Source organism: Eublepharis macularius, chromosome 12 (genome assembly GCF_028583425.1).
Source record: "Eublepharis macularius isolate TG4126 chromosome 12, MPM_Emac_v1.0, whole genome shotgun sequence".
Lineage (NCBI taxonomy): Eukaryota > Metazoa > Chordata > Lepidosauria > Squamata > Eublepharidae > Eublepharis > Eublepharis macularius.
The window spans coordinates 2,118,643-2,142,742 of record NC_072801.1 but is presented as its reverse complement, the minus strand read 5'-3'; the positions used below and the strand labels follow the sequence as shown (position 1 = coordinate 2,142,742).

The following is a 24,100-nucleotide window of genomic DNA, read 5'->3' as shown; positions in this document are numbered from 1 at the left end:
CCAAATGGTGCTTCTAGGAAGGTCATCAGCTTTCTTGTGGCAAAAGGATACCATATCTCACCAAGATGGGAGTAATTTTGTTTAATGTTGATATGGAAAAGGAGGGGCCTCTCATTGCCAAGAAATGGCACAAGGAAGACAGTGGCCAATCAGTTCTTTAAGGAGTTGCCATATCGCTGTAGGGATGGTTAACCTGTTATTGGAATTCCCAGCTTGTGCTTGTCTAAGATAGGATGCGTTTATTGAGAAGTGGCCATGGGGCCCTTGCATGTCAGACAGAATTCCTGTGGATCCATCCAGAGTGGCTATGGCTTGCATCACCCTTTGGCCATTCAGATGCTCAGCTGTCTAGATCCCAACTGAAACTGGGAGGCAGGGCGAGAGTTGCTGGGTCCTAGAGCATAACACTGGACCACCACGACGTGGTCAGAACTGCACAGCTGCTGTTTCCTGGAGCAGCTTCCGTGTCCCTGGAGCCCAAAACTTTCCTTAGCAACTCTTCTCCTTCAGCTCCATAGCGAAAGAGAATTTCAACATTACCAGCATCACCTTGCCAAGAATACATCCGGCACTCACCAGCCGGATTTGCCCCACTTCCATTTCCCCTTTCCAGCAGTCGATATTTACTTGAGGATACTGCAGGTAACCTTCAAGATATTGTGCTATACACAATGGCACACATCCAGAAACCATCTTTCCTTGGCCATACACCATGCAGCACTGCAGGTCTTAGCAAGGTTCATCTTCCCACCCTGTGTCTTTCCTACCTCACACCACCCAACATTGATGTAGCAAACCAAGTACCTGCGATCAACATGGGCAAGGATACCAGCCACGGAGTCTGAATTAGCTCACAGCTGAAGATGTTTCAGGGCACTTGTCCTGGCAGAACACTCTTAAGATAGCTGACTGCATTGAAAGTTGAGGGGTGGGGGGAAGAGGCCTCCAGTCACCAGACCCTTAGAGGGAGGGCCTTCGCTGCCAAACACATCTGGCCCCTCCTCAGCAGTGCTGCTCTGCAACCAAATCACGATGGGGAAAATTGTCCACACCTACCCACTGTCTTCTTAGCTCTCCTCCCTGCACAAGGGAGGCTTAATTGTCCAATCAGGTGACAAGCTCTTTGGAAACAAAGAGAAAGTGCAAAGTCCCTCACGCTCAGACCCACAGCTGCTGTTTGCCCAGAGATGCATTTTAAACTCTTACGCCCCCGCCCCCCAAACCCCAGGAATAAATATTATTTTGTGGCAGCTGCGACAACTAACAGGGAGTATTTACAGGGGGATTTCAACCAGTATGTCTCCCCCCCCCCCCGCTTTTTCCTTTTCAAGTTTCAACACTGCATCAATCATGCAAACATACCAAAGCTTTTGCACAGCACCCACCAGGGATGGGGCAAACCAATGAAAAGGGAGCTTCTTTGTGAAATGGGATTCATTAACAGAACAAAACTTCCCACAGTTACAAGCGTCATTGTCACCAGGAGAAGACGAACACCTTCCGGACAAAGAAACGAAGCATGCAGCCCACCGAAAGCCCCACCCCTCGCCCTGGGCTGACGACTTCCCTTGGGCATCTCCCCCCACCTCTTCCAGCACTCCCCCCCCCACTCCAACAATGGCAGACAGGCACAGGAACTGAGGCAGCAGGGGCAGGCGAGAAGGGCAGAGCCCAGTCAAGGGACGATACTGACACAAAAGGCAAGAGGGCCACCAGGAAAAAACACCAACCCAGCACGAAACCAGAAGAGCCAGCAGCAAAGACTGGAGACTCCTTATTTGTGCCACATTCTGGCCACTTGTTGGAACTGTCATGGGGGGGGGGGTCAATTTGGGAGAGAGGAAAACGACGCCTTCCCAATTAAACAAGGAGATGCTCAGCAGGCCAAACGGAGATCACTCAGCTGCAGCCTGGCCTGAAGGAAGTCTTCATGGTGACATTCAGCCCACAGAAAGAGAAGCGCCCGGCCTTCTGCTTCCTTTGGAGGAGAATTCCAGCTGTCCCTTATTCCGCAAGGTCAGTGGGTGGTTAGGTAGAAAAACAAGGACACCGACAGGAGAGATTTCCCTTTTGTTTCTTTTTTTGCTTCGGCAAAACTGGTCCCAAGGAAAGCCTCTCCCAAGCATCTCAGTTAGCTTTAGCACAATTCTGAGGTAATCTTATCTTCTTTGTGCAAACCTCAAAAGACAGCAGGGAGGGGGAAGAGGGAAGGGACAATGCTCAGGGAGAGGATTGTGCCCTTGGTGCCCTCGGCAGATCCTGAGGTCGGCTGGGCTCTTCTCCGGCCCTCACTCCAACATGGCGTCCAGCTGGTCGGCAAGGTCATCAAACATGCTGCCAATGTCGTCCAGAATGCTGACTGTGCTCTTGGATTCTGCGGTGGAACTGAGGGGGACAGAGGCCGAGGGGATTCGTTAGAAGGAGACCAGCTGTGCCCCCACCCCCAGGCAGGTGCTTCCACTGTGATCACTATTCATTTCCCCCCAGGCCTCTGAGATCAAGTTTGCATCCCTACCAACCCTGTCAAGCACGGGAGAATGAAGCTCCCACCCTACAGCCCCCCTCTCCCCTCACACACAGAGCTGGCTCACTGGATCTGAGTTCTGGCCCTCCCCTGCCCACCTCAGCCCCCCTCCCCCCTCCATGGAGTCCTTACTCTGATGCCTGCCCATCCTCTTGCTTGATCTTCTCCTCCACAGCTTGCAGGGCAGCAGCAAGGGAGGCGCTTGTCTCCTCCAGTTTCTGATGCGCACTCTCCATGCCAATGCTCTCTGCTGAGGGCCCCGCAATGGAAGAGCGTGGTGGCTTGACCGGCACCGTTTGAGGGTGAGCCCCGCTGGGTGAGAGGGGCTTAGCTGGGCTCGAGCAGAGTGAGGGGGGTGTGCTTGATGGCTTGATGGCAGGCACCAGCTGCTTGGCAGGGGACGGTGCAGGCGTGGAGCTGGCACTTGCTGACTGGAGGGCAGCATGGACCTTCGGCTTAGGGGCAGTTGGGGGAGGTGTAGGCTTGGGGGAGACTGGAGGTGGGGTGCCATGGACTCGCTTCACTTCTGCAATGGAGAACAGAGCATCACCGCTTGGCCATTTTAGGGGATGCTGCTGGTGTGTAGGCACCCAGTATACACACCAGGCCCTCCCCTCACTCCATGCCCACCCATCACCCCTGATATTCTGGAATGCTCATGGGAGCACCTTGTACGGTTGGAGATGTGGTTACAGTGACAGACCCCATTTAGTATAAAGACCCAGGACAGCTGAGACTGGCTGTGCTCACGGCCACTGCAAGAAGCCAGGAATGCACAGGGGTAACTGGGGTGACAGGAACAAGTGGCCAAGCAAAGGACTGTCCTGGGAGGCTCCGTGGCTTTGGCCTACCCATGGGCCACCTGCCAAGAAGAGAGCTTTCTCCAGAAATGGGCACGTACCTGGACTGCCAGGACCAGGAATTGGGGCCTTTTTAGAGGTGGGTGTGGGAGGCCCAGAGACTTTCTGGGGTAGGACTGGCTTGGGAGATACAGGTGGCTTGACAGTCTTCTTGGGTTCACCTTCCCCAGGGAGCTGAGTTAAAGCACGGTCCGATCTTTCCTGCTGGTCCACAGAGCGTGAGGCATCCGCACTGCTTGTGTCAGAGGCCGGTCGGCGTTTGACAGTGGCGGTGCCATTCTGATACACTGACAACGGTGCTGGTTCCTGCTCCTTGTCCTTTGACTTTGGCCGCCTCTTGACCGTGTCGGACTCTGTGAGAAGGAACTTGATGCCGTCCTGTTGACTTTGCTTTGCCCGAACCCTCCTCTTCAGGGTGGCACTGGCCTCCACCTTGGTAAGGTCACCGTGTCGGTGGGAAAGTGACGAGGCCTCCCCACCGTCGGACTTAGCCACCCCCATCTGCCGAGGGCGCTGCTTGATGGTCAGATTGCCTTCTTCAGCAAAGGGGATGTTCTCATGAGAACTGTTCTCTGGGAAGGCTCCACTGTGCTCCGCCCGCAGCCGCTCCGTCGGGCCACCATCCTTGCCTGTGTCAGACTTGATGCTATCTGAGCGCTCCCGACGGGCAGCCGCAACTAGTCCAGTGACAGGGCCGCTGATGGTGCGTCGACGGTTCACCACTTCCCCATCTAACCCAATGGCATCCTTGTGCTTTACAGTGGCCAGCATGGTAGTGACACGAGAGTGTTCCGGACTAGCTGGGAGCACGGCAACCCCAGGTTGTAAGTAGTACCCATCGGGACTCTTGCCAAGGCCAGGTGGTTTTTGCATGGAGAGTCCTCGGGCCCCACCTCCGATGGAGGACATTTCCAACATTGCAGCAATGCTCTTGACGCTTCCGGCACTGCCCGTATCAACAGTCCCACCAAAATCACTGGCACGTCTCTGCTGCTGTTCTGGGGACAGCTCTGATCCCTCTTCCCCTTCTTTGGTGAAGTCGTCCGTCATGTTGGTGCTGGAGATAGCTGAGCTAGAGCGCTTGGGTGGCGGAGGTGGGGGACCCTTCTTCTTCGGCCGCACAGCAAAGGATTGGCTGCGGTTGACATTCTTGTCATTGCCAGATTGTGACCGTACAGAGTGGCTTCGCCCAACTCGCCTCTGTACTGTGGCGTAGGGACCGACGTCTGGCAGCAGCAACTCGTCTCGCTCCTGCTCGCTATCGGACATGGCGTAACGGTTCAGGCTGTGAGCCCTCTTCTTAGGCCGCCCTCCCTCCTCCTCGCCCTCTCCAGCTTGAGGTGGCAGGCACAGCACAGGGACCGAGACAGGCAACACGGGCACGGCTTGTGCTAAGGGTCCTCCTGAATGAGTGTCGCCCTCCACAGGCTGTGGCAGAACATAGGCAAAGCCTCGGTGCGTAGGAGACTGAGGCAGCGAACGAGGAGACATGGGCCGATCTGACTGTGGCAACAGCTGCGGTGTAGGTTTTACCTTAGCTGTGGTGTGTGACATGCCAAGTGCTTGTGGCGAGGATGGGCGGGGCTTGGTGGGCGTTGGTGGGGGAGTGTAGTGTCCTCCGGCTGGGGGAAAAGACTGCCGTGGCTTGCCAGGCACTGGTGGCACACTCGCTCGCTTGATGCTGTGGCCGTGTCGGAGACTCCGCACTTCCTTGGGGAGCGTGGCTGGTCCCTCTTTCCCGTCCTCCACCAGGTACTCCTGGCTCCTGGACATGGCAGCCCCCGATGCTTTGGGCCCATCCCCCAGCAGCTCTTGTGAGCTGCTCATGTGTTTGGCTCGCCCACTCAGGCTGTTCTCCTGGACCAGACGAGTGGAATGCCGGTAGGCAGCCCCTTCGCGGAACTGCCCCACGTGGTTGTCGTGCTTTTCTGTGCCTTCCTCACTGGTGCCCGTCATGGCCACCTGCAGTTCGTTGCTGAGCTCGCTGTCTTGGAAAGTGGTCATCTTGGGGGACTGGCACTCGGCTGTCTCCTGCTGGGGGGACTCAATGGCCACCATGTCCAGAGACTGCGGTGCCCCCTTCTTCTTCAGAGTCCCAGATTCGTACTTTACGTATTCGGCCTTCTGGAGCTCAGCCAACTTCTTCACTGCTAACATCAGCTTTTTCTGGTGGCCTAAAAGAACCCCGGAAGAGAATGGCTTGAGTCCGTTTGCACAGAAACACAGCGGCTGTTTAAAATCTTGGGTTAAGAAGCACCCACTTTTTTTTACTGGATTATAAACTTTTTCTGATTAAACTGTACAGCTTCCTTGCTAGGATTTGGGGAGCTCTTTGTTCACAGGAACAGACCTGACTGTCCAGCTTAGAACCACCAGCCATCAAGTGGCCCAGACCAGAGTCCCCCTTCAGCCTCTAGGCCCTAGGCTCATCCAGGTAATGAATGGCCAGTTCGTTCATGCCTTCCACTGCAACACCTCTGCAGACCCCCCTCCCTTGGAAGGGCACATTGGGGGTGGGGGGTGGGGGGTGAGCTCCTTTTCCAGTTCCACCCTATCCAGGTCAGGAGGCCCTTTCTCACCATCCCCACCACACACTGACACAACAACCTCAGCCCCATTCATACAGCAAGGGTAGGTGGGAGGAGGGAGTGCTTTGTTAATGCAAGAAGGGCCAAGCCTTTTCAAACTATGCTCCTCCAGACATCTCCACTGGACTCCCCCCCAGGCTGGGCCAGTTTGGTGCCTCACCCAGTTTGGTGATGCCAATTTCTTGCAAGTCTTCCCACGTGATGTCGGTGATGAAGTCGATGTTCTCATAGCCATTCTCCACCAACACCTTGTAGTACTGGGCCAGGCCAATCATGGAGAGCCACAGAGCCAAGTTTGCCTGGGGGGGGGCGGGGTGGAAGGGTCACAATCAGTGTCCCAAAGAGCCACAGCGATCAGAGAGGCCACTGCTGAGAGAGGGTTTTCTTTTCCTCTCTGGACACTCTGGGTGTTTATTTCAATGCAGGCCCAGAGGTTGCCATCTCAGGGTCGAGAGAAGCACCTCTGACCCTCAAAGAGCCCAAAATGGGGGAAGGAGGGAAGTCTTACTGGCTTGTATTCTGGCAACCACTCAGGGATGCTGAGACTGTTGATCTCTGAGGCAATCTTCTTCCTGTGTCCAGGTTTGGTGACCCCAATGGCTGTCAGATCCTATAGCAAACATACAAGCAACTGTATTTCATTTTATTTAAAATATTTGTAAGCCTGCCTTTATCTTAATGACCTGGGATGCAAGGCAGGTCGTCCGCTACAGGCCGCAAGAGCAGCCAGCTAATGTTGAGATGCAAACAGACAATCCTTACCTCACTCTGCCCCTTATGGACAGCCTTGAACATGCCCAGGCTGCCCCTAGCCCAACTTGGGATACTTGACTCACACCAGTCAGACTCGATGAGGGTCTAGATTAATTTGTACAGGGAAATTTCACCACAAGTAAAGAAATCTCCTTAATTCCACTATGGTTAGCTGTTCTTAGAGCGGCATCCCAAGTACTGAAACTGAGGCATTGCCACCAAAAAACAACAGTTTTTCAACACACCACATTTCATTCTTTCGCCACTTGCAGGAGCTTTGAAAAAAAAACAGCAGGAAGAGCCACGGGGTAGTCTCGCCTTCTAGTGTGTGTGTGAAAAGTTGGCATTTAAAATTCATCCTGGAGTGAGAATCAGGGACAAAGGGGTGCACGTGAAGAGAATGAGCAGAAAGAATGCATTGGAAGGGTTTACAGCTGTCAAAAACTAATTTTTTTAAAAATGAGATCTTTGATCCGCTTTCCCCACGCGGATTCAGAAGAAGGGAAGCAATTTCTATATGAAGCAAGCTGTATAGGCGGTTGTGCTCCCCACCCCCATACAATCTATTTTCCTCACCTCTGGTGTCATTCGGCTGATGGTGGGGATGTCATACCCAGCATTGATGAAGTTTGAGGCATACAGCTGCAGTTGGAACTTGCACAGCCACTGGTACACAGCCTCTGAGCTCTGGGAGAAGGAGGAAAGGGGAACCATGCTGTCTTTCTAAAAGAGATCACGACTGGCTTTGAACGCCAGCAATAAGGAGGGCCAAGCGCTGGCAGGAACGGACCCATCACGTGCCACTATCGCTGGACATTATGATGGTGTGGTCTCCCTGCTAACACTGCACAGTGTATGCATTTCTTTGTAATCTCTGTGGTATCAAGTTCCTGACCATGCAAGGACTGCACAGCCTGAAGACCCAGTAAGAGATGGGAGAGGAAGGCGGGGGCTTGGCTACCTTCTTCCCCAGCTTATGCAGAATGGCAGGCTGGCGTCTGCAAAATGCAGAAACAGGAACGGGGCGGGAGCGGCCAATGTATTTTGCACACCCCCGGACAGGGCTGCTTAAACTTACCTTCCCCTCCGACAAAGGCTCCACCCTCTTCACTGGCTGCTCCCCATAGGGCTGGCTGGGGTATGAGGAGCCACTCAGACTTGGCGTCCGAGAAGAACCTAGCAAAGGGAGGAATGAAGATCCATCAGTGCGACAAAAGTCCACCGGGGCTCAGAATTGCTTTAGTTCCCAGCCCTGGGCTGACGGCCAGCTGGTGTCCACCTTCCCCACGCTTGGAAATGTCGTTCCACACGAGATGTCCCCAAGTCTAGGAAGAGAAATCTACCTGCCTCAGGTAGCTTGTTTTTCGCATTGTTTCCTAATCCTCATCCTACTGCATCATTTATTGCAGTCTGCTTGCACAGTTTTTATTCTGTAATTCGCCTGGAGTCTCAGTGAGAAAGGCAGGCCGTAAATAAGATAGTAGACGTGCCCTGACCAGGAGAGCCCAGGGAAGCCCAATCTTGCCAGATCTCGGAAGCTAAGCAGGGTCAGCCTTGGTTAGTAACTGGATGGTGGACTGTTGCGCCAATATAGATAAAAGCACATGACAATAATCAATACTGAGCAATACTAGGCCAAGCTCTTGTATTCTCTAGATGAACTTTCAGACTTTGCATGAACCGTCTGTTTTTTTTTTAATGTGTTAGGTAATTCTAACAGGTGTGCTTTAATCTTTTGACAGTTAATTAAAATAGTGGACTCTATTGAGATTAATGTTCCTCTATCAGAGATTCAACCAATAGTGATCTCTCAACTTAACTTTTTCTGACACTTCTCAGAGATTTATAGTTTTGTTTTGCAAGTTTGAGTATAACGTAATTTTTTTACTAATTGGAAGGTTGTACAATAGAAACTATGAATATTCAATGAAGCATCAGACCAATTATCATTTGTTTGTGCTATCATGTGAATAGACCTTAGATATTTGCATATGATGACTTACAAATTGCAAACCCAGATAGAATGGTAGGGCTCTGATGGAAGAAATCTCTTGAGAGAATTTAGGTGAGAACTTATTTTTACCTATGCATTTCATAGAAACTTTGATTATGTTAAACTTGGAATTTATTAAGAAATGTTAGCAAACTTATTCCTTATTGCCTTTCTGTGTTCTGTTTTTACAGGATTTATATTAATAACCATTTACATTTTGATTACTTGCTTCATTAAAAAACTAGGGTGTATTTTCAATAAAGTGAAATAAACTCCAGACAGGTGTCCGTGTGTTTGATAAGGAGTTGCAAAGCAATATTGAACCCTATATAAATAAATGTACTGATAAACAGGTGGTTCAAAGAACTTATCTGTTTGACAGGTCTGAGATACATCTTTCTTTTGGCTAGTAGAAGCTTAGTTTCAGACACGGGCAAAAGCTCGTTACAGGACCGCCAACAAAGATCAGAGTTGCAGAGGCAGGCAATGGTAAACCACCTCTGTTGAGTCTCTTGCCTTGAAAAACCCAGGAGTCACCATAAGTCAGCTATGATTTGATGGCAATCTCCACCACCACCAACAGTAGTAGTAGTACTAAAAAATTGTAGACTGGACACAAACTGAACTGGATGCACTAGATTGCAAAACAAGGAAAATCACAATAGCCTGCATCCTCAAAGCGACAAAAATTGACTCTATTTGCTATGAAGTAATGATGGCTGAGGATTGTTGCAAGTAGAACAAACAGCAGCAGAAGAAAAAGGGCTGCTGAATGATTACATCAAGAGCAAGAAAGAGAAGACGTCGGCTGATGTCTATAGAGAAGGAATAATGAAAGATACGGGTACAAAAGACGAATATAGAAAAGAAACGTTGAAAAACTGCTTGGGGGTATAGCAAAGTAAACCACTGTATGGCCAATATATGAAGACTACTAAGTGTAAAGTCGACAAGAGTAACAAATGGAAATGGCTAACCCAAGGGATATTGGAAAAAGAGAGAAGGACTTATATTAGCCACAGGCATTAAGAATGAACTGAATGAAAATGAAATTTGAAGGGATCACAAATGTCAGCAAGTGTAGATTATGTAATGAAGCAGATGAAATAGTTGGCTATCTCACCAGTGGGTGCAGTAAGATCACACAAACCAACTATAAAAACCACCATAATAAAATAGCTGCATTGGAATTGATGCAAAAGATACAAGCTACCATCTGCAAAATACGGGTGGGAACATAAGCCCAAGAAAGGTGCTGAAAATGAGGACGTTAAGATCTTGTGGGTTTTCAAAACCCAAACAGATAAGAAGTTAGAATGTAATACACCAGATATTATTGTGATTGAAAGTAAGAAGGTCAAACTGATTGATGTGGCAATCCCAGATGCCAGTCGGATTGAAGGAAAAAGTTTGAAAGGAAAACAAAACATCAGGATCTAAGATTTGAAGTTCAGCGTCTCTAGGAGAAACATAGAATCGTTACTCCAGCGCTAGGAGCAATTCCAAAAGGGCTCACTAAACATCTCGGCGATATTTGGCATAGACAGGATAACAACTGGCCAGTTGCAACTGCCACACTAGTTGGAGCATACCACAGAGTTGGCAAGGTTCCTAGGTCTGGTAAGGGACCAAAAAATTCCTGCCAAAGTATCTGGTGGACCGTAACAACAACAACAACAACAACTGCTGCTGCTGCTGCTATGAGGAGGACTAAGGCTAGGAGGCTTGTCTGCACTCTGAGTGAAGAGTTAAAGGATTCCTGTTCCAAGAGTGGAGCCACCCGGGGGTTGGCTTAGGCAGTTCCCGTTTCTGACAGGGGCACTGTCTGTTCAGGAGAAAATGCAGTTTTCCAGACACACTTGTGAAAATTGGCACTCTTCCAATTGTCACCATTCCTTATGTTTCTGACATAAAACCCCAAACTAATCCAAAATATCAGACACATAATTGGGTAAAACGACTGAAGATGGGAATACAGAAAAGCAAATGGAAACAAAGAAGGGGCCTCTTCATACAGGGTGCGTGTGAGAGACAGTGAGCAAGAGCAATTAGAGCATTGGACTCGCACTGGGGGGAGCTGGGTTCAAGTCCGCACTTAGCCTAACCCACTTTGCAGGATTCTTGTGGGGACAAGACAGAAGGAGATAACTTCAGGAGCTCCTTGGAGGAAGGACAGGATGAAGATCTGATCACAAAATGTGATGACTGGATAGAGACAGGCCCTCTACTCAGAAGCAGAGGCCAGATTTGAACCAGGGGCCCCTGGATGATACGCTCTGACTTGGGGAGGAGATGCCCCTCAGATGCTCAGCCTCCTCAGATGGGGAAGAGGAGGGATAGGCTTGAGGGGACGCTGCAGCTAAGCGGCAGTGCTTGGCCACAGCTGGGCACAGGTGGAACCAGGCCAAAATGGCAGCCAAGGTGACCTTGAAGGCATCCCCCCAACCCCACCCCGCATCCAGCTAGGGACTGTCAGAGCCAGCCAGCCAGTCCACACACGGAGACAGCCATTTCCAAGGGGCGCCCCTCTCTGGAGAACCAGCCGCAGGGAGCAGCGTTCCAGCCATCCTGCTTGGGGAGAAAGGGACGGGCTGTTTTCTGGGGTGAGAGCAGAGAGGAGGCTCCTTCCATTCCAAAAATGCAGTGAGTGATCCTCTCCCCCCCCCCCCCGCCCACAACATGGAGGAAGCCCGAAGACGGCAAAACATACCCGTTGCATACCTTTGTGAAAAGCCTTTTGGATAAACAACACATGCACAGCATTGCCCTTCTGAAGCAGGGCCTGCAAAGATCACCATCTGCCACTATACCCCACCCCAGGGGCATCTCTCAAGGAGAAGGCCCTGCATTTGGCTTGAAAGGCGTCTGCTTGCTCCCTGGGTAACGGGAGGGACAATTCCAGAGCCTGAGGGGGGGGGCTGAAACCTCCAGGCAGCAAACCCCAAACATCGCCTTCCAGAACAGCATGATGCCGATGATGGGGACGGGGGTGGGGGGAGGAAGACCAGCCAAATAAACAGCTCTGTGCCTGCCAGAAGCCAGATTGCTCCCTCGAGAGTATCTGGAGGGCAGCCAGGTAGCCAGATTGGGGGCCCTCTCCCTGGGACACAGGCGCCCTCTCCACCCCAATTCTCCCCACTAACCGAAGCAAGCGAAGGCCTGGCAGCAGCCGAGAGAGAGGCTCATGTCTAGCCTGACGGATTCTTCAAGCAAGAGGAGCAGCTTGTCAGGGCAATAAGGAAAGCTCCGGCGAGTGCAGAGGACCAGCCCCGCCAGAGCATCCACGCACCTGCGGGTGTCTCCAGTGCCTTGGCAGGCCCGTCGCCCACAGCAGATTCTTGCACAGACGCCTTCTGGGAAAGGACGGTTGCCAGCAGCTGAGAAAAAGGAGGGGGAGGGGGAGGGCGAGAGGAAACGGAGCCCGTTTAGAAAAGGGCTGGGATGGGCACAGGGGATGTAACAGGGCAAGAGGGACTGACCAGGAACGGACAGATGTCTGGCACAGCCCTGGATCTTTTGGCAAAGTGGCACACTGTGATACTGGCAGGGTGCCACGACTCACTCTGTTTGGCATCCGTGGCTGCTGCCAAGCCAGCATAAAAAAGTTATGAGGCTGCTGGTACACAAGCCAGCAATCAGCGAGAAAAGGAGAGGGGCCTCTCCCCCCACCTCCTGCCCCACTTTTCCAGGAGCAGAATAAGAGTCTGGTGACTTGCCATTGCCAAATAGCTGGCACAAACAGAGCAAAGCCAGTGCAGACTGCAGGCACAAGGGGGCAGCACAGAAATATCTGTTTTCTGCCAGGATCAATTCCCCCCCCCCCCTCTCTCTCATTCCGCTTATTAGTTTTAAGCAGACTACTAAAATATAAAAAGCTAGGCCACATTTAACTGGCTGAGAAAATCAATCACAAGTGCATAAAATTTTGCAACGGAAAGAGTGACAGGTCTACTATTATCTGCTAGTAAAAGAGGTAATGTCTCCATATGATCTATTCTTTGGAGCAAAGGAAGAATGAAAAGATTCCTGTCTCACAAAAATGACTGCATTCAGCAGCAGGGCTGAGATTCCAGCCTGCCTGGGGATGCCAAAGGGTGCGGGGGGGGGGGGGTCTTGCAGCAGGGAGCTCCTGCTCACCTTGACGCCTTCGGAGCCTGGGTGGAGGGCGTGGCTGCCGCTGCCTGTGCTTTGGCCACTCCCTGAGCTCCGGGCGCTAGCCACGCTCCCCGTGCTTCCGACGCTGCTGCGGTCGCCACCTATTGACAGGGAAGTGAAGGATGAAGTTAGAGGGGAGACAAGGGGGAAGGTCGGCCTGAAGGGTCTCCTGGCATGGGCTCACCACAGACCCCACTGGCAGAAAGCAGAGGATGGAGTTTGTCATCTGGGGAAACTCAAGGCAGAGGCTACGGTGGGCCCCGGGCTGAAGCCCCCAATGGGACCCCCGAGTCCACCTCTTCCCACCTCCTCAGTCCCTCTAATACGGCCTGCCCTGTGAAAAGGCCGCCAGCAGGCAACAAGCTTCTCTGCTCCAACAAGGTGGCAGGAGAGCAGAGGCGCTTACAGCGATGCCCCACAGGGCACAGAGCTGCCCCACAGCTGCCCTTTTGTGGCATGACCAAGCTGGTGCGGGCCAATAGCTTGGGCAGCAGCCCCCCAGGCCCAATCCCAATCTCCTAAGCCTGTGCCTTTGTCCCATACCTGCGTAGGGTTTCCGAAGCACCCAAATCTCTTCCACAGGGGCTGGCGAGGTGGACGTTCCGCCTGGGGAGGAGGACAGGTGGGACGGGCTGCTTTCAGACCCTCTGGAACCTTTGGGGCCAAAGAGAACCATCATTGGCCCAGGAAAGAGAGAGGGTGGGAGGCAAGCCAGCACGAGCCCACAAGTGCCTCGAAGAGACTTGCCTGCTGCAACTGCCGTGCTTTCCTCCCCGTGGCCTGGGGAGGGCAGGCTTGCCAGAGTCTCTTGCAGCAGGGCCCTGGATGCTGGGCTACCAGTGCCGGGACACAGGCTGCCAAGGAGTTACGCCCCAGCGTCCCCTCAGAGACCGCAAGGGTATCAGGGCGTGCACCACTCCCATGGTACCCCGAAGCCACCCCTTGCTGCTGTTTGGCCATTGGGAGCACACCCTCTGTTTGAGCACAGCAGTTCAAGGCCCACCAAGCTGGCCAAGAGAGGACTGCCAGACACCTCCAGATCAGATATGTGGGTGCGACTCTGCCTCTATCGCTGCCTCTGCACTTGAGCACTACGATTTCAAACAGCACTTAAAGCTGTAGAAACAGTGAATTATTTTCCTACACCAACTGCTCCTTGTTGTATGAAGAAGCAACACTGCCTCCTGTCTGTCCCAAATCCACTGCATTGGGCAGCCCACCCCCCCACAGTTTAAGGACCCTCCCTCCCTTGTATCCCGTCCCACAAACTCTCTGCTGGGCCGTTTGCATCAAACACCAGTGAGGCCAAGCCAGGGTGTTGTGCCCTCTTCTGAAAAGTGCACACAAGCATACTTTCACACCAAGCAAGGCTAAACTGTGGGAGGCGAATGCCCTGGTTTTGCACCCTCCTCTGGCCACAGGGACAGCCAGGAGTTCTGCAGAGCGCCTAGGCCCTGAGCCTCCGGCTGGCGGAATTGCTCCCCGCACTGGGCTTCTGAAGGGCTGCAAACGGCAATCCCCACCCTCAGGGCTTCCAGCTTAGCCCACTGCCACACAAGACACCCGCCTGCTTTTCATTCATAAGGAATGCAGTGGTAAGAAGTCACCCCACCCCCCGCCCAGCACATCCTTGGTGAGGTTAGAGGAGCACAGAACAGACACCGCCTGCCTCCGTGGCCTGATGGGAAGGGGCACTCTGGCCCTGAGGGCAGCACTAACACTCGGGGAAGGGGGCTGAAAGGGAAGACTCAGAGGTCAGCGGGGGTGGGGGGGAGATCAGGCAGGGAAGGTGAAATGCAGTTGGTCCAAAATGGACCGAGGATGGATGGGCAGTGGAATGACCCAAATTCACCCGCCCTCACATTCATTCTGCCCCCCTCGCTCTGCTCGCTCTGCAGCCCTCCCCCTCCCTGCAGAAACTCACCTTCAAAGCAATCCATTGACCCTCCCAGGTGTGTGTGTGTGGGGGGGGTCTCCTCTTATTTCCAGTTCCCCTCCCCCATCCCAGCCACCTTGAGCTCTTCTGCGCTCCTTCTGGGTCTGGAGCTGCTTCCTGGGGCATGTGCTAGGAGCCCCACCGACCACTTCTAGCTTAGCCTCCCTCCTGGCCGCCAGAAGGATCCCCATGCCTCCATGTCCCCATCCCAGATGCTCTGGCTCACAGCCCAACACGCACCGAAAGCAAAATGGGGACATACACACACGAGCAAAGTAACCAATGAATGAAGCCATGGATGGACTACCTGGGGTGCTGCCAGGCCCCTCCACAGCACCATGGGGCAACCGGCGGTAGCCAAAGGAACTGAAAAGAGGCTGATGGGGGTGTGGCGGTGATGGAGGCAGGACATGGATCTGATGGGGGGAGGAGGAGGGGGAGGGGGAGGAGGAGGAGCAGGGGAGGCCATTGGGTGGGGAGGACCCACACGCCAGGAGCAGGATGGTCTGGAATTGCCTGAGGCTGGCGTTCCACGGACCTGGGGGAGAAACACAACAACCAAGGTGAAAGGGGCCCCCCAGGCCAGGAAGGGAAGGGCTGCTTCAAACCAGGTGGCAAAGGTGGGACTTCAGTGGAAGGTAGATGGTGGCGGCACAAGGGCTGAGAGACCGAGCCACAACATCTCAACCGCCAGGATCTCCCTGGATGGTCTCCAAGAATGCTCCCCCTCCCTCTCTCTGCCCCCTCCCTCTCCAATAGGGGGCTACAGGTGCAGAAACATTGTCGGGGCTGGAAAGAACCCTCCAAATGCCGAGTGGTTCTGGCTGGGTGCCCTTTCCCCGCAACGAACAGGAGGCTTGACCGACAAATGCAGACACCCTCCCTCCCTCGATGTCCTCCTGAGTAGGAATCAGCAGGTTGGGATGTGTGACCCGAAGCAGGAGAGCCCCACAACCCCTCCCCCTCCCCACACTCCAAGGGGCCGCTGTCTGCCCAGGACACAGTCCACACAATACCTTGATTAGGACTGGCCAAATGACACAAACGCAAAGCAGACCGGGCCTGGCGCTGCAACAATGCCAGTCACAAAGTTCTCAGTACAAGATTTTCTTCTGCCCCTTGAAATGTGATTTGCTATCAAAGCAGATCGAATGTTTCACTATCAGTCTGCTTTTCCAACAATTTAATTGGGCTTTAGGGTAATTCAGAGGGATAAATGATGTGTGCTCCCCTCCAACACGCACCTGAACCAAACAGTCAGGCCGGCCGTAACGCAGGATGTAATTTTAAACTAAATCAATACAAAGGAAGAAAACAGAAATGAGGTAAGAGCCAAAGCTTTTACCAGCAAGAGTCCAGCCTCAAGGGAGGGCCGAGGCTATGAATAGCCATCCATCCCCTTTCCTTGGAAGGTGCGGCTCCTCCGCCTCCTCTAGTGGGCCTAACTCACACAGGTGCTAACCTTGCCAAGACTCACAGAGAGACTAATGAGGCTGGGTTCCCCCCACTTCACTGTCTAAAATAAAAACTTTCACAATTGCCCTGACACTTCAAGGACCTGTTTTGGATAATCTAATAGCTAACCATCCTATGCAGAAACGCTCCCGGCACAAGTGGCAGGTTTGGCCTACAGGGCTGTGAAGGGCCAGCAGGGCTGGGCTCTGGGGGGCGATGCCAGAGCTACCAATAGCCCTACCTGGGGGGAGCGGGGGCGTCCTCCTAAGACCATGAAGGCCGGAGTTGAACACCCTTCAACTTGTGCCTGAAAGGGTGCAAGAATCGGGCAGCAACTGGGAGAGGCTTTGGGCCCTGGCCCTGCACCTCTGGCCCCCCACACCCTGCTAGCCTTTGGGAGAGCCCCAATCAAATGACTGCCCCCCTCCCCCCCCATTACTCTCCTCATGACGCCCCTGGGTGTTGGGAAAGGAACTGGCAAGATTTACACAGGCAGCAGAATCTTTTGAGGAAAGGCTTGGGGCTAGGATGGGGGAGCCGAAGGAGCTGCTCCCCAAAACACCACAGGAGAACGGGTGCCCAGCCCAGGCCTCCAAGGCAGAACGTTACAAGATTCCCAGCTTGTCAAGCAAACCCCCTGGGGAGGCATATATTTGCCTGTGCGCTTGCTGATTGCTTCCACCAGGCTGGATGGGAAGTAGCCCACTCGGTCGTTGCCGGTCCGGTTGTCATGGATACACCCTTTCCACCGGCCATCTGCATGTTGCTCCAGGACCTGGAGGGGGGGGGGGAGGTTGTAGAGAGGACACAGGCCACAGTTCGCTGCAGGAAGAGCCCTCTGGAAGCCCTTGCAGACACCCCACGCAATGGCCGAGGAAGGAAAGGCCCCCTCAGGCCCCACCTCCTGCTCTCCAAAGCCTTCCCCCAGACTCTCAGGGGGGCACGTCTGGATTGGTGTCAGTGTTCTGTGCATGCTCAGGAACCCTCTTATTGTTGAATAAGAGTTTACCCAAACACTCTTTCTGCATGGAAAATACTCCTAAGGGATTGTTCATTTCTTTGTCAAACGTTCAGCCCACTTTTTTGACTGCAGCTGACTAGAGTGGGGGGATCTGGGGAAGGCCGCGTGGCATCATCTTTAGACTAAGATGGGAAAGTCTGGGCTCAAATCTTCTCTATGCCATTAAGCTTGCTGGGCCACACACCCTTTCTCAGCCCAGCCTACCTCACAAGGTCATTGTGAGGACAGAATGGAGAAGAGTTCTCGTTACTTCAACCTTCTTGAAAGAAGGCCAGGGTGGAAATGTGACAGGAATCAGTTCTTTTTAAAAAGATTGAAGTTATGCTTCCCTTGCCAATTCCGGTGGCCATTTGGTGCCCGATGACCACGGTGGCTTCTGTTTTCCACACCGGGGGTGGGTGGGGGGTGGGCACTGCCTTTCTTGATGTGAGGACAACATGGGTGAGTGGCACGGCTCCTAGAAATGGCACAAGATTGAGCGGAAGGCACCGGGGGTCTGAAGACACAGCTCTCCGACCAGGGGAGCCCCCTGCGGGGGGCTCCTTGTGGCCAGGAACTGTCGGGAGCCAGGCTTGCAAGCCCTCTTCAGGCGCAGAAGGGCCAACCCCTCCGGCTGGGCTCCTCTGTCAGGGCCGGCCCTGCACGGACGAGGCGAGAGAGGGGCTCACCGTGATGATGTCTCCGGCTTTGACATTGAGGCTGGTCAGGTCGTAGTTGTTGCAGTAATCTTTCACGGCTCTGACTTGCAGGGCGGCTGAAGCATCTAGGCAGAGAGGGAGGGGGTCACTACAAGCAGCCAAGCCCCAGGTGTTGTGGCTGGGGATGTGGAGATCTGCTTAGCAGCTTCTGAACTAGGATACACTCAACCGCAATGACAGGAGATGCCTGCCCCCCCCCCAAACTTAAGATACAAAGAGAGGGGTTCAAAACTGTTTGGAAAGCACCCTTTGGGGCTTGGGAGCCCCCCCCCAAGGGGGAGGCTGGTTGCCATTGCTCTTTAAAGTCTTTAAAGTCACCTTGCTGTGACTTCATTTGTCACAGAGGCCACAAACATTTTGGTGCCTACAGTGCAAGATGTGCTCAGGAAAGGCATCCCTCCCACAATGCAGACATCCAAGTGTGCCCATTAAGACTGGGCATGATCCTGGAAATCTGTCCTGCACAAGTGTCACCGAAGTGAATGGGAGATGCCGAGTGCCCTTTGGCATGCCTCTAGCCCTCACTGCTGCTCTTGGGAAGACAAGCCCAAACGACGACGAAGCCTCTATGCTTCGAGGGTATTCGACAATTAAAAGCAGGCATGTGCCATGCCAAGAGCTCCCAAAAATGCACCCGGGGAGCCAAAAGTTCCTCCCCACCACAGCGTAAACTCAAACACACAACCCAGCAATGGGAATCCAGTTCAAAAACTAAGCATTCCTTCAGACCAGAATCAGCACCGAACTGCTTCAACTCCAGAACTGAGATGCCCCCAGTGCGAATCTCTGCTGTGCTGCAGGCACACCAGGTGGCCTTGGCCAAGCCGCTCTCGACTGTAACACGGGAAGAAGAACAAAGGGCTCTTTTGCATCAGGGGGACAGAGAGGCGGTCCGAGAAGCACCTTCATTGCCGTCTGCATTGCCGTCTGCTCCAGGCCACGAGAGCTTACTCTGGAGCAAAATTTTGTTGTTCTTTAAGGTGCCACAAGACTCTTATTCGGTGTTATTCTTGAAAAGTTCTCTATTAAAAACTATTTACAACGACAGCACGCTATAGCTAGAAAAGCCACTAGAGGGCAACAGAGCGCTCCACTGGCACCTTTCCTTCTCAGCCGATGCTTCTCGTTTCTCTGCTTCTGATCCTCTCCATCTTCTTTAAAACAGCCCTTCACAGCAGACTGGCAAGCAACGTCATCATACTGTAGGCATAGACCTGAGATCCTTGAATGGGGCAACGGGGGGAGGCACCTCCTCCTCTGTGTGAGACTGACTTTGATGGGTGGTCTCTCTGCCAGGCCCCTTCTCCCTCCCCCACCCGACCCACGCAACATGCTCCTTCTGCCCCCTCCTTCTCCCCCACACTTGCAGCTCCTTCTTCCCCCCTCACCTCTTAGCATCTGCTTGATCTCCTTGCTGGCTTGCGTAGCTGTGAACTGGTTGACAATGTCCAGTGCTGTCTGGCTGTAGGTGTTGCGGATGTGGGCATTGATCCCGCTCTGCAAGACAGGAGGAGGGAGGGGGAGGGACTGTTGGAACCACCCCGGGCAGAAAAGAGCTCGAAGATGCTCCCAGGCAGGGCAAAGGCAGCTGACGCTGAAGGGTTCCCCTTGGATGCTTCCGCCACCTGGTTGGCTAGATGGACTACTTGTCTGACTCAGCGGTTCCCAACCTTCTGGATAGGGTGACTCAACTCCAAATTTATTTGGCACAGTCACCTATCCAGAGTTTGCCCAGAGTTTTCTGGTGCCATAGGAGAAGGTGGACCTTGGCATCCCAGTCCATTTTCTACAGTGGCCGCTCACACGTTTCTGAGAAACCAGCAAACATCACATCCCACTATGAACTCCAGACAAGTGGCATTCGGAAGTACACAGCCCTTGTGTACGAGGACTACACTCCATCCTGCGCCCACCCTCTTCTTCCCCATTACTCCCTGTAATCTCCTTTAAGATTCTGAGTCTAGTAACCATTAGGTTTTTACTTGATCCTGTATCAATCAATATGCATATGCAGTGAAGTAAAAAATACCAACTACTGTGTGACATGGAAGACAGATACTGTTTCCAGGGTCAGATCTTAGTTTCTAAAATACAGGCCAAAGCCTTGCCTCAAATTAAGCACCAATGTTAAGCACTCCACACATGATGATTTTCCTACAGGAATAATACTCTGCACAGGAAAACGTGTGCACCTGTGAAGTTACTTGCCGCCAGAGGGCTCCCCTTCCCCATTATTGTTACAAAGGGAGGGACAGGTGAAAATGTGAAAAGTTTGGCAAGGAGGGTGAGAGAGGCAAAGGGCAGGGGCAACCATCAGGCCTGCAACTCCGTTTCAGATACTTTCTGACCCACTTCTGCATCCTGACCCACAGGTTGGGAAACATGGGTGTAAGCTGTGAGGCCTTCCGCACTTCCTGTACCCACGCAAACAGACGGGAGTGGGGTGGGGGCACTTACGTCTAGGAGGAGACGCACAACATCTGTCTTGCCGCACAAGGCCGCTTCGTGCAGGGCTGTACCTGCCTTGGTTTGCCGGTTAATGTCAATGCCAGACTGCAGCAGAAGCCTGGGAGAAGAGCAAGCGAAAAAGTTAGGGCTGCTCCACTGATGGAGGCGGAGCCTTCAATGGTTGCGCTGGGGGGACAAACACAACAGGGACAAGGAGGAGGGCAATTCCTTCCCCATCCCTGGAACAAGAACTGCAAAAGTCACGGCATCCTCTTTCCCAGAAAAGGAACCCCAGAGGATGTGGCATGGCCAAACAAATGGGACTCGCCCAAGCAGGATGCCGAGAAGGCACATTATGCTGGCAACTTGGAATACATTTTCTGGCAGGGGCTGCTGGACCTTTGGCTCCTGTGCACTAGCCATGCTCTCCCACTCTCCCAGAAGTATGATGGCACCCAGGGCTTTTTTTCTGGGGAAAGAGGTGGTGGAACTCAGTGGGTTGCCCTTGGAGAAAATAGTCACATGGCTGGTGGCCCCGCCCCCTGATCTCCAGACAGAGGGGAGTTGAGATTGCCCTCCGCGCCGCTCAGCGGCACGGAGGGCAATCTCAACTCCCCTCTGTCTGGAGATCAGGGGGCGGGGCCACCAGCCATGTGACCATTTTCAAGAGGTTCCGGAACTCCGTTCCACCGCATTCCAGCTGAAAAAAAGCCCTGATGGCACCATATTTATGGCCCCAAGGCAAAGATCCTCTGTATGTGTATGTGCGTGCGTGTGTTCTAATGCCACTGCTATGCCTTGAGCCAGTCCTGGACATGTAGCACCTTCATGCCCAGTCTCTCCTCTGGCCAGCCAGTTTTCAGAGGCCAACCATGCTAAAAGCTGCAAATAGTTTAGAGTCCCAGCAGCACTGTTTTCACCACAAAGAATCTTTTTTTCTCTATCATGCTAATCGAGATTGTAAATACTGTTGCAAATACATTTAAAAGTTGAGGATATTTTAGCTCATCTTGGCTGAAACAGCAGCCAGAGCAGAGAAGAAATACCCAAATGCTGAGTGCTGGTGTGGGATAGTGGTTAGAGTCTTAGATAGGGATCTGAGATATGCAGGCTCAAGTCCCCCTCTAACAATGAAAAAGAAAAGGGGGGGGGAAGCCCCTGCAGACTCAACCCAAAGAAGGCTGGGGAAATACAGGCTCAAGTTACAAACTAAAATAAAAATATTCCAAATAAGTATTTATTATGAGTGTACCCACGGTTGCAGTTAAAGCACGTTAAAAACACAGGGCCTACATTACAGGCTAAAGCATCTGTTAAAAGCAACTAAAACATCCTCCATAGTGGATGCTATAGTCCAGTGACCAACACAAAGACAGACCGGACGGTTTCGGCCCTGAGGCCTTCCTCAGTGGTCAATTGTACAATATTTATGTTGAACAAACAAGCAGTTATAGTGGAGTGATAACTGCAGACGGATGAAACACACCCAGAGACATTGGAAAGTGAAGATCATTGTGTGAGTGCAGCCTACAGCCTGCTAACCATTTGAATTTATATCACACTATACAAGAGACAAGAGCATCAGGAACATGTTTATATTGGTTTCTAAATGTGTGCGTGTGTTTGTGCAAAATAATATTGTACAATTGACCACTGAGGAAGGCCGAAATGTGTCTGGTCTGTCTTTGTGTCAGCCATTGGACTGTAGCATCGTCTGTAGATGAAGGATGTTTAAGCTACTTTTAACAGATGCATGTAACTTGTGCACTCGATCCTTGCTCTTCTTGGTTGTTAAAATCAGGTAAGGACCACATAAGTGAACCACTGAGATCTATTGTAAATCAATCGCTAACTCAGGGCATCTTCCTCTGGCTGCTCAAACAGGCAGTTATCCGTCCACTACTTAAAAAACCATCCCTAGACAAAACTGAGGTGGCCAATTATCGCCCAGTCTCTAATCTTCCCTTTCTGGGCAAAGAGAGCAGTAGCTGACCAACTCCAGATCTTCTTGGATAGCTCTTGTGCTCTGGACCGTTTCCAGTCAGGATTCAGACCAGGGCATGGGACAGAGACAGCTCTAGTAGCATTAGTGGATGATCTCCGTCTCAATATAGACAAAGGCCACGCCTCCTTATTGCTCCTCCTGGATCTGTCGGCAGCCTTTGACACAGTAGACCAGGCCATCCTGTTGAGGCGTCTAGGAACTGAAGCGGGTATCAAAGGATGTGCCCTTGACTGGTTTAAATCATTTCTTACGGAACGGACTCAAAGGGTTGCTGTCAGAGATCAACTATCTCCAGAATGGGAACTATCTTGCGGGGTTCCATAGGGCGCAATCTTATCTCCCATGTTATTCAAGATGACACCCAACTCTTTATCTCACTATCCAGGTCCCCACAGGATGCAGTAGAAATCTTAGACCACTGCCTGACAGCTGTGCTGAAATGGCTGAAAAACAACAAATTGAAATTGAACCCAGACAAGACTGAAATGATGCTTGTTGGGAAGGCAGAGATCTTGAAGGACGTTGTACTCCCCACTTTCAATGGAGTTTGTCTGACCCTTGCAGACTCAGTTAAGAGCCAAGGGGTTATACTGGATCCAGCACTACTACTAGAAAAACAAGTTAAGGCAGCTGCAAAAAACGCTTACTACAATCTCACTCTAGCCTGGAAGCTGGCTTCTTATCTTGACACAGCTGACCTGGCCGCCTGGATCCATGCTATGTTAACATCAAGGCTTGACTACTGTAATGCTCTATACGTTGGTCTCCCATCTAAGTTAACTAGGAGGCTCCAATTGGTGCAAAATGCTGTGGCTCTATTATCAGGAGTAAGCAGGAGCTTGAACATCACTCCCATCCTGCAGTCACTCCATTGGCAACCCATCAGCTACCATGCTCAGTTCAAGGTAATGGTTATTACATACAAAACCCTTCATGGCCTTGGTCCAGCATACCTATGGGACCACCTCTCTCCTTATGTTATTCCACGGCAGCTTTGCTCATCTGAACAGGGTCTCCTACAGGTGCCAGGCTGCACATGGGTGAAATCAACAGCAGCCTGTACGTGGGCTTTCTCTGTGGTGGCCCCTACTCTGTGGAACGGCCTGCCTGAGGAAGTCAGGAGAGGACCCACTCGCCTGGCTTTCTGCAAATGAGGTAAAGCAGAATTATTCAAAAAGGCTTTTTACTCAGATAGGAGGGCTGTATTGTAGGGATGAAGTCTCAGATGCTTCACTAATGAGTGAGGGACCACAGACTTCACCATGTTGCCTTACATACTATCTGCTGCTTTAAATATGTACACCTATGCACTACCATGCTTCATCTTGTCAAATGTTAGTCCTAGAATTGCTTGAGTTCTGTTTCAGCTTCATGTTGTCTATTATCAGTCCTAGAATTCATTCTGTGCTGTTTCAGTATTTCTTCTAATATGTATTGGATCCAGGATAAGGGTATTTCTTTGTAAACTTGTATCTATTCACCCTATGGCATTGTTTATGGAAATGTCCTTGACACTGTATGGAAATGTATTGATACTGATTGTACTAAGCTCATACTGTCTAATCCGCCTCGAGTCTCAGTGAGAAGGGCGGACTTGCAACTCCACCTCGGATGCACTGGGGTGTGTGTGTGTGAGTGCCAATAATCCTCCCCAGGAAGAGAAA

General features: G+C 52.2%; 1 protein-coding gene across 1 annotated transcript in view; it reads right to left on the bottom strand.

Moving 5' to 3' along the window:
• Nucleotides 1–1,340: 1,340 nt before the first annotated feature.
• The window catches only part of CASKIN1 (CASK interacting protein 1), an 83,633-nt gene continuing 60,873 nt past the window's right edge, over nucleotides 1,341–24,100 (bottom strand). Inside the window, exons 7-22 of the mRNA XM_054995617.1 lie at nucleotides 20,441–20,549; nucleotides 19,372–19,480; nucleotides 17,954–18,048; nucleotides 16,912–17,039; nucleotides 16,618–16,632; nucleotides 15,117–15,325; nucleotides 13,417–13,527; nucleotides 12,856–12,974; nucleotides 12,008–12,095; nucleotides 7,804–7,901; nucleotides 7,302–7,412; nucleotides 6,481–6,582; nucleotides 6,133–6,271; nucleotides 3,426–5,558; nucleotides 2,657–3,050; nucleotides 1,341–2,385 (exon numbers count right to left, since the gene is read on the bottom strand). Of these exons, the coding sequence (XP_054851592.1) occupies nucleotides 2,289–2,385; nucleotides 2,657–3,050; nucleotides 3,426–5,558; nucleotides 6,133–6,271; nucleotides 6,481–6,582; nucleotides 7,302–7,412; nucleotides 7,804–7,901; nucleotides 12,008–12,095; nucleotides 12,856–12,974; nucleotides 13,417–13,527; nucleotides 15,117–15,325; nucleotides 16,618–16,632; nucleotides 16,912–17,039; nucleotides 17,954–18,048; nucleotides 19,372–19,480; nucleotides 20,441–20,549 (4,057 nt within the window). The 3' untranslated portion in view covers nucleotides 1,341–2,288. The remainder of the gene's footprint in view (nucleotides 2,386–2,656; nucleotides 3,051–3,425; nucleotides 5,559–6,132; nucleotides 6,272–6,480; nucleotides 6,583–7,301; nucleotides 7,413–7,803; nucleotides 7,902–12,007; nucleotides 12,096–12,855; nucleotides 12,975–13,416; nucleotides 13,528–15,116; nucleotides 15,326–16,617; nucleotides 16,633–16,911; nucleotides 17,040–17,953; nucleotides 18,049–19,371; nucleotides 19,481–20,440; nucleotides 20,550–24,100) is intronic.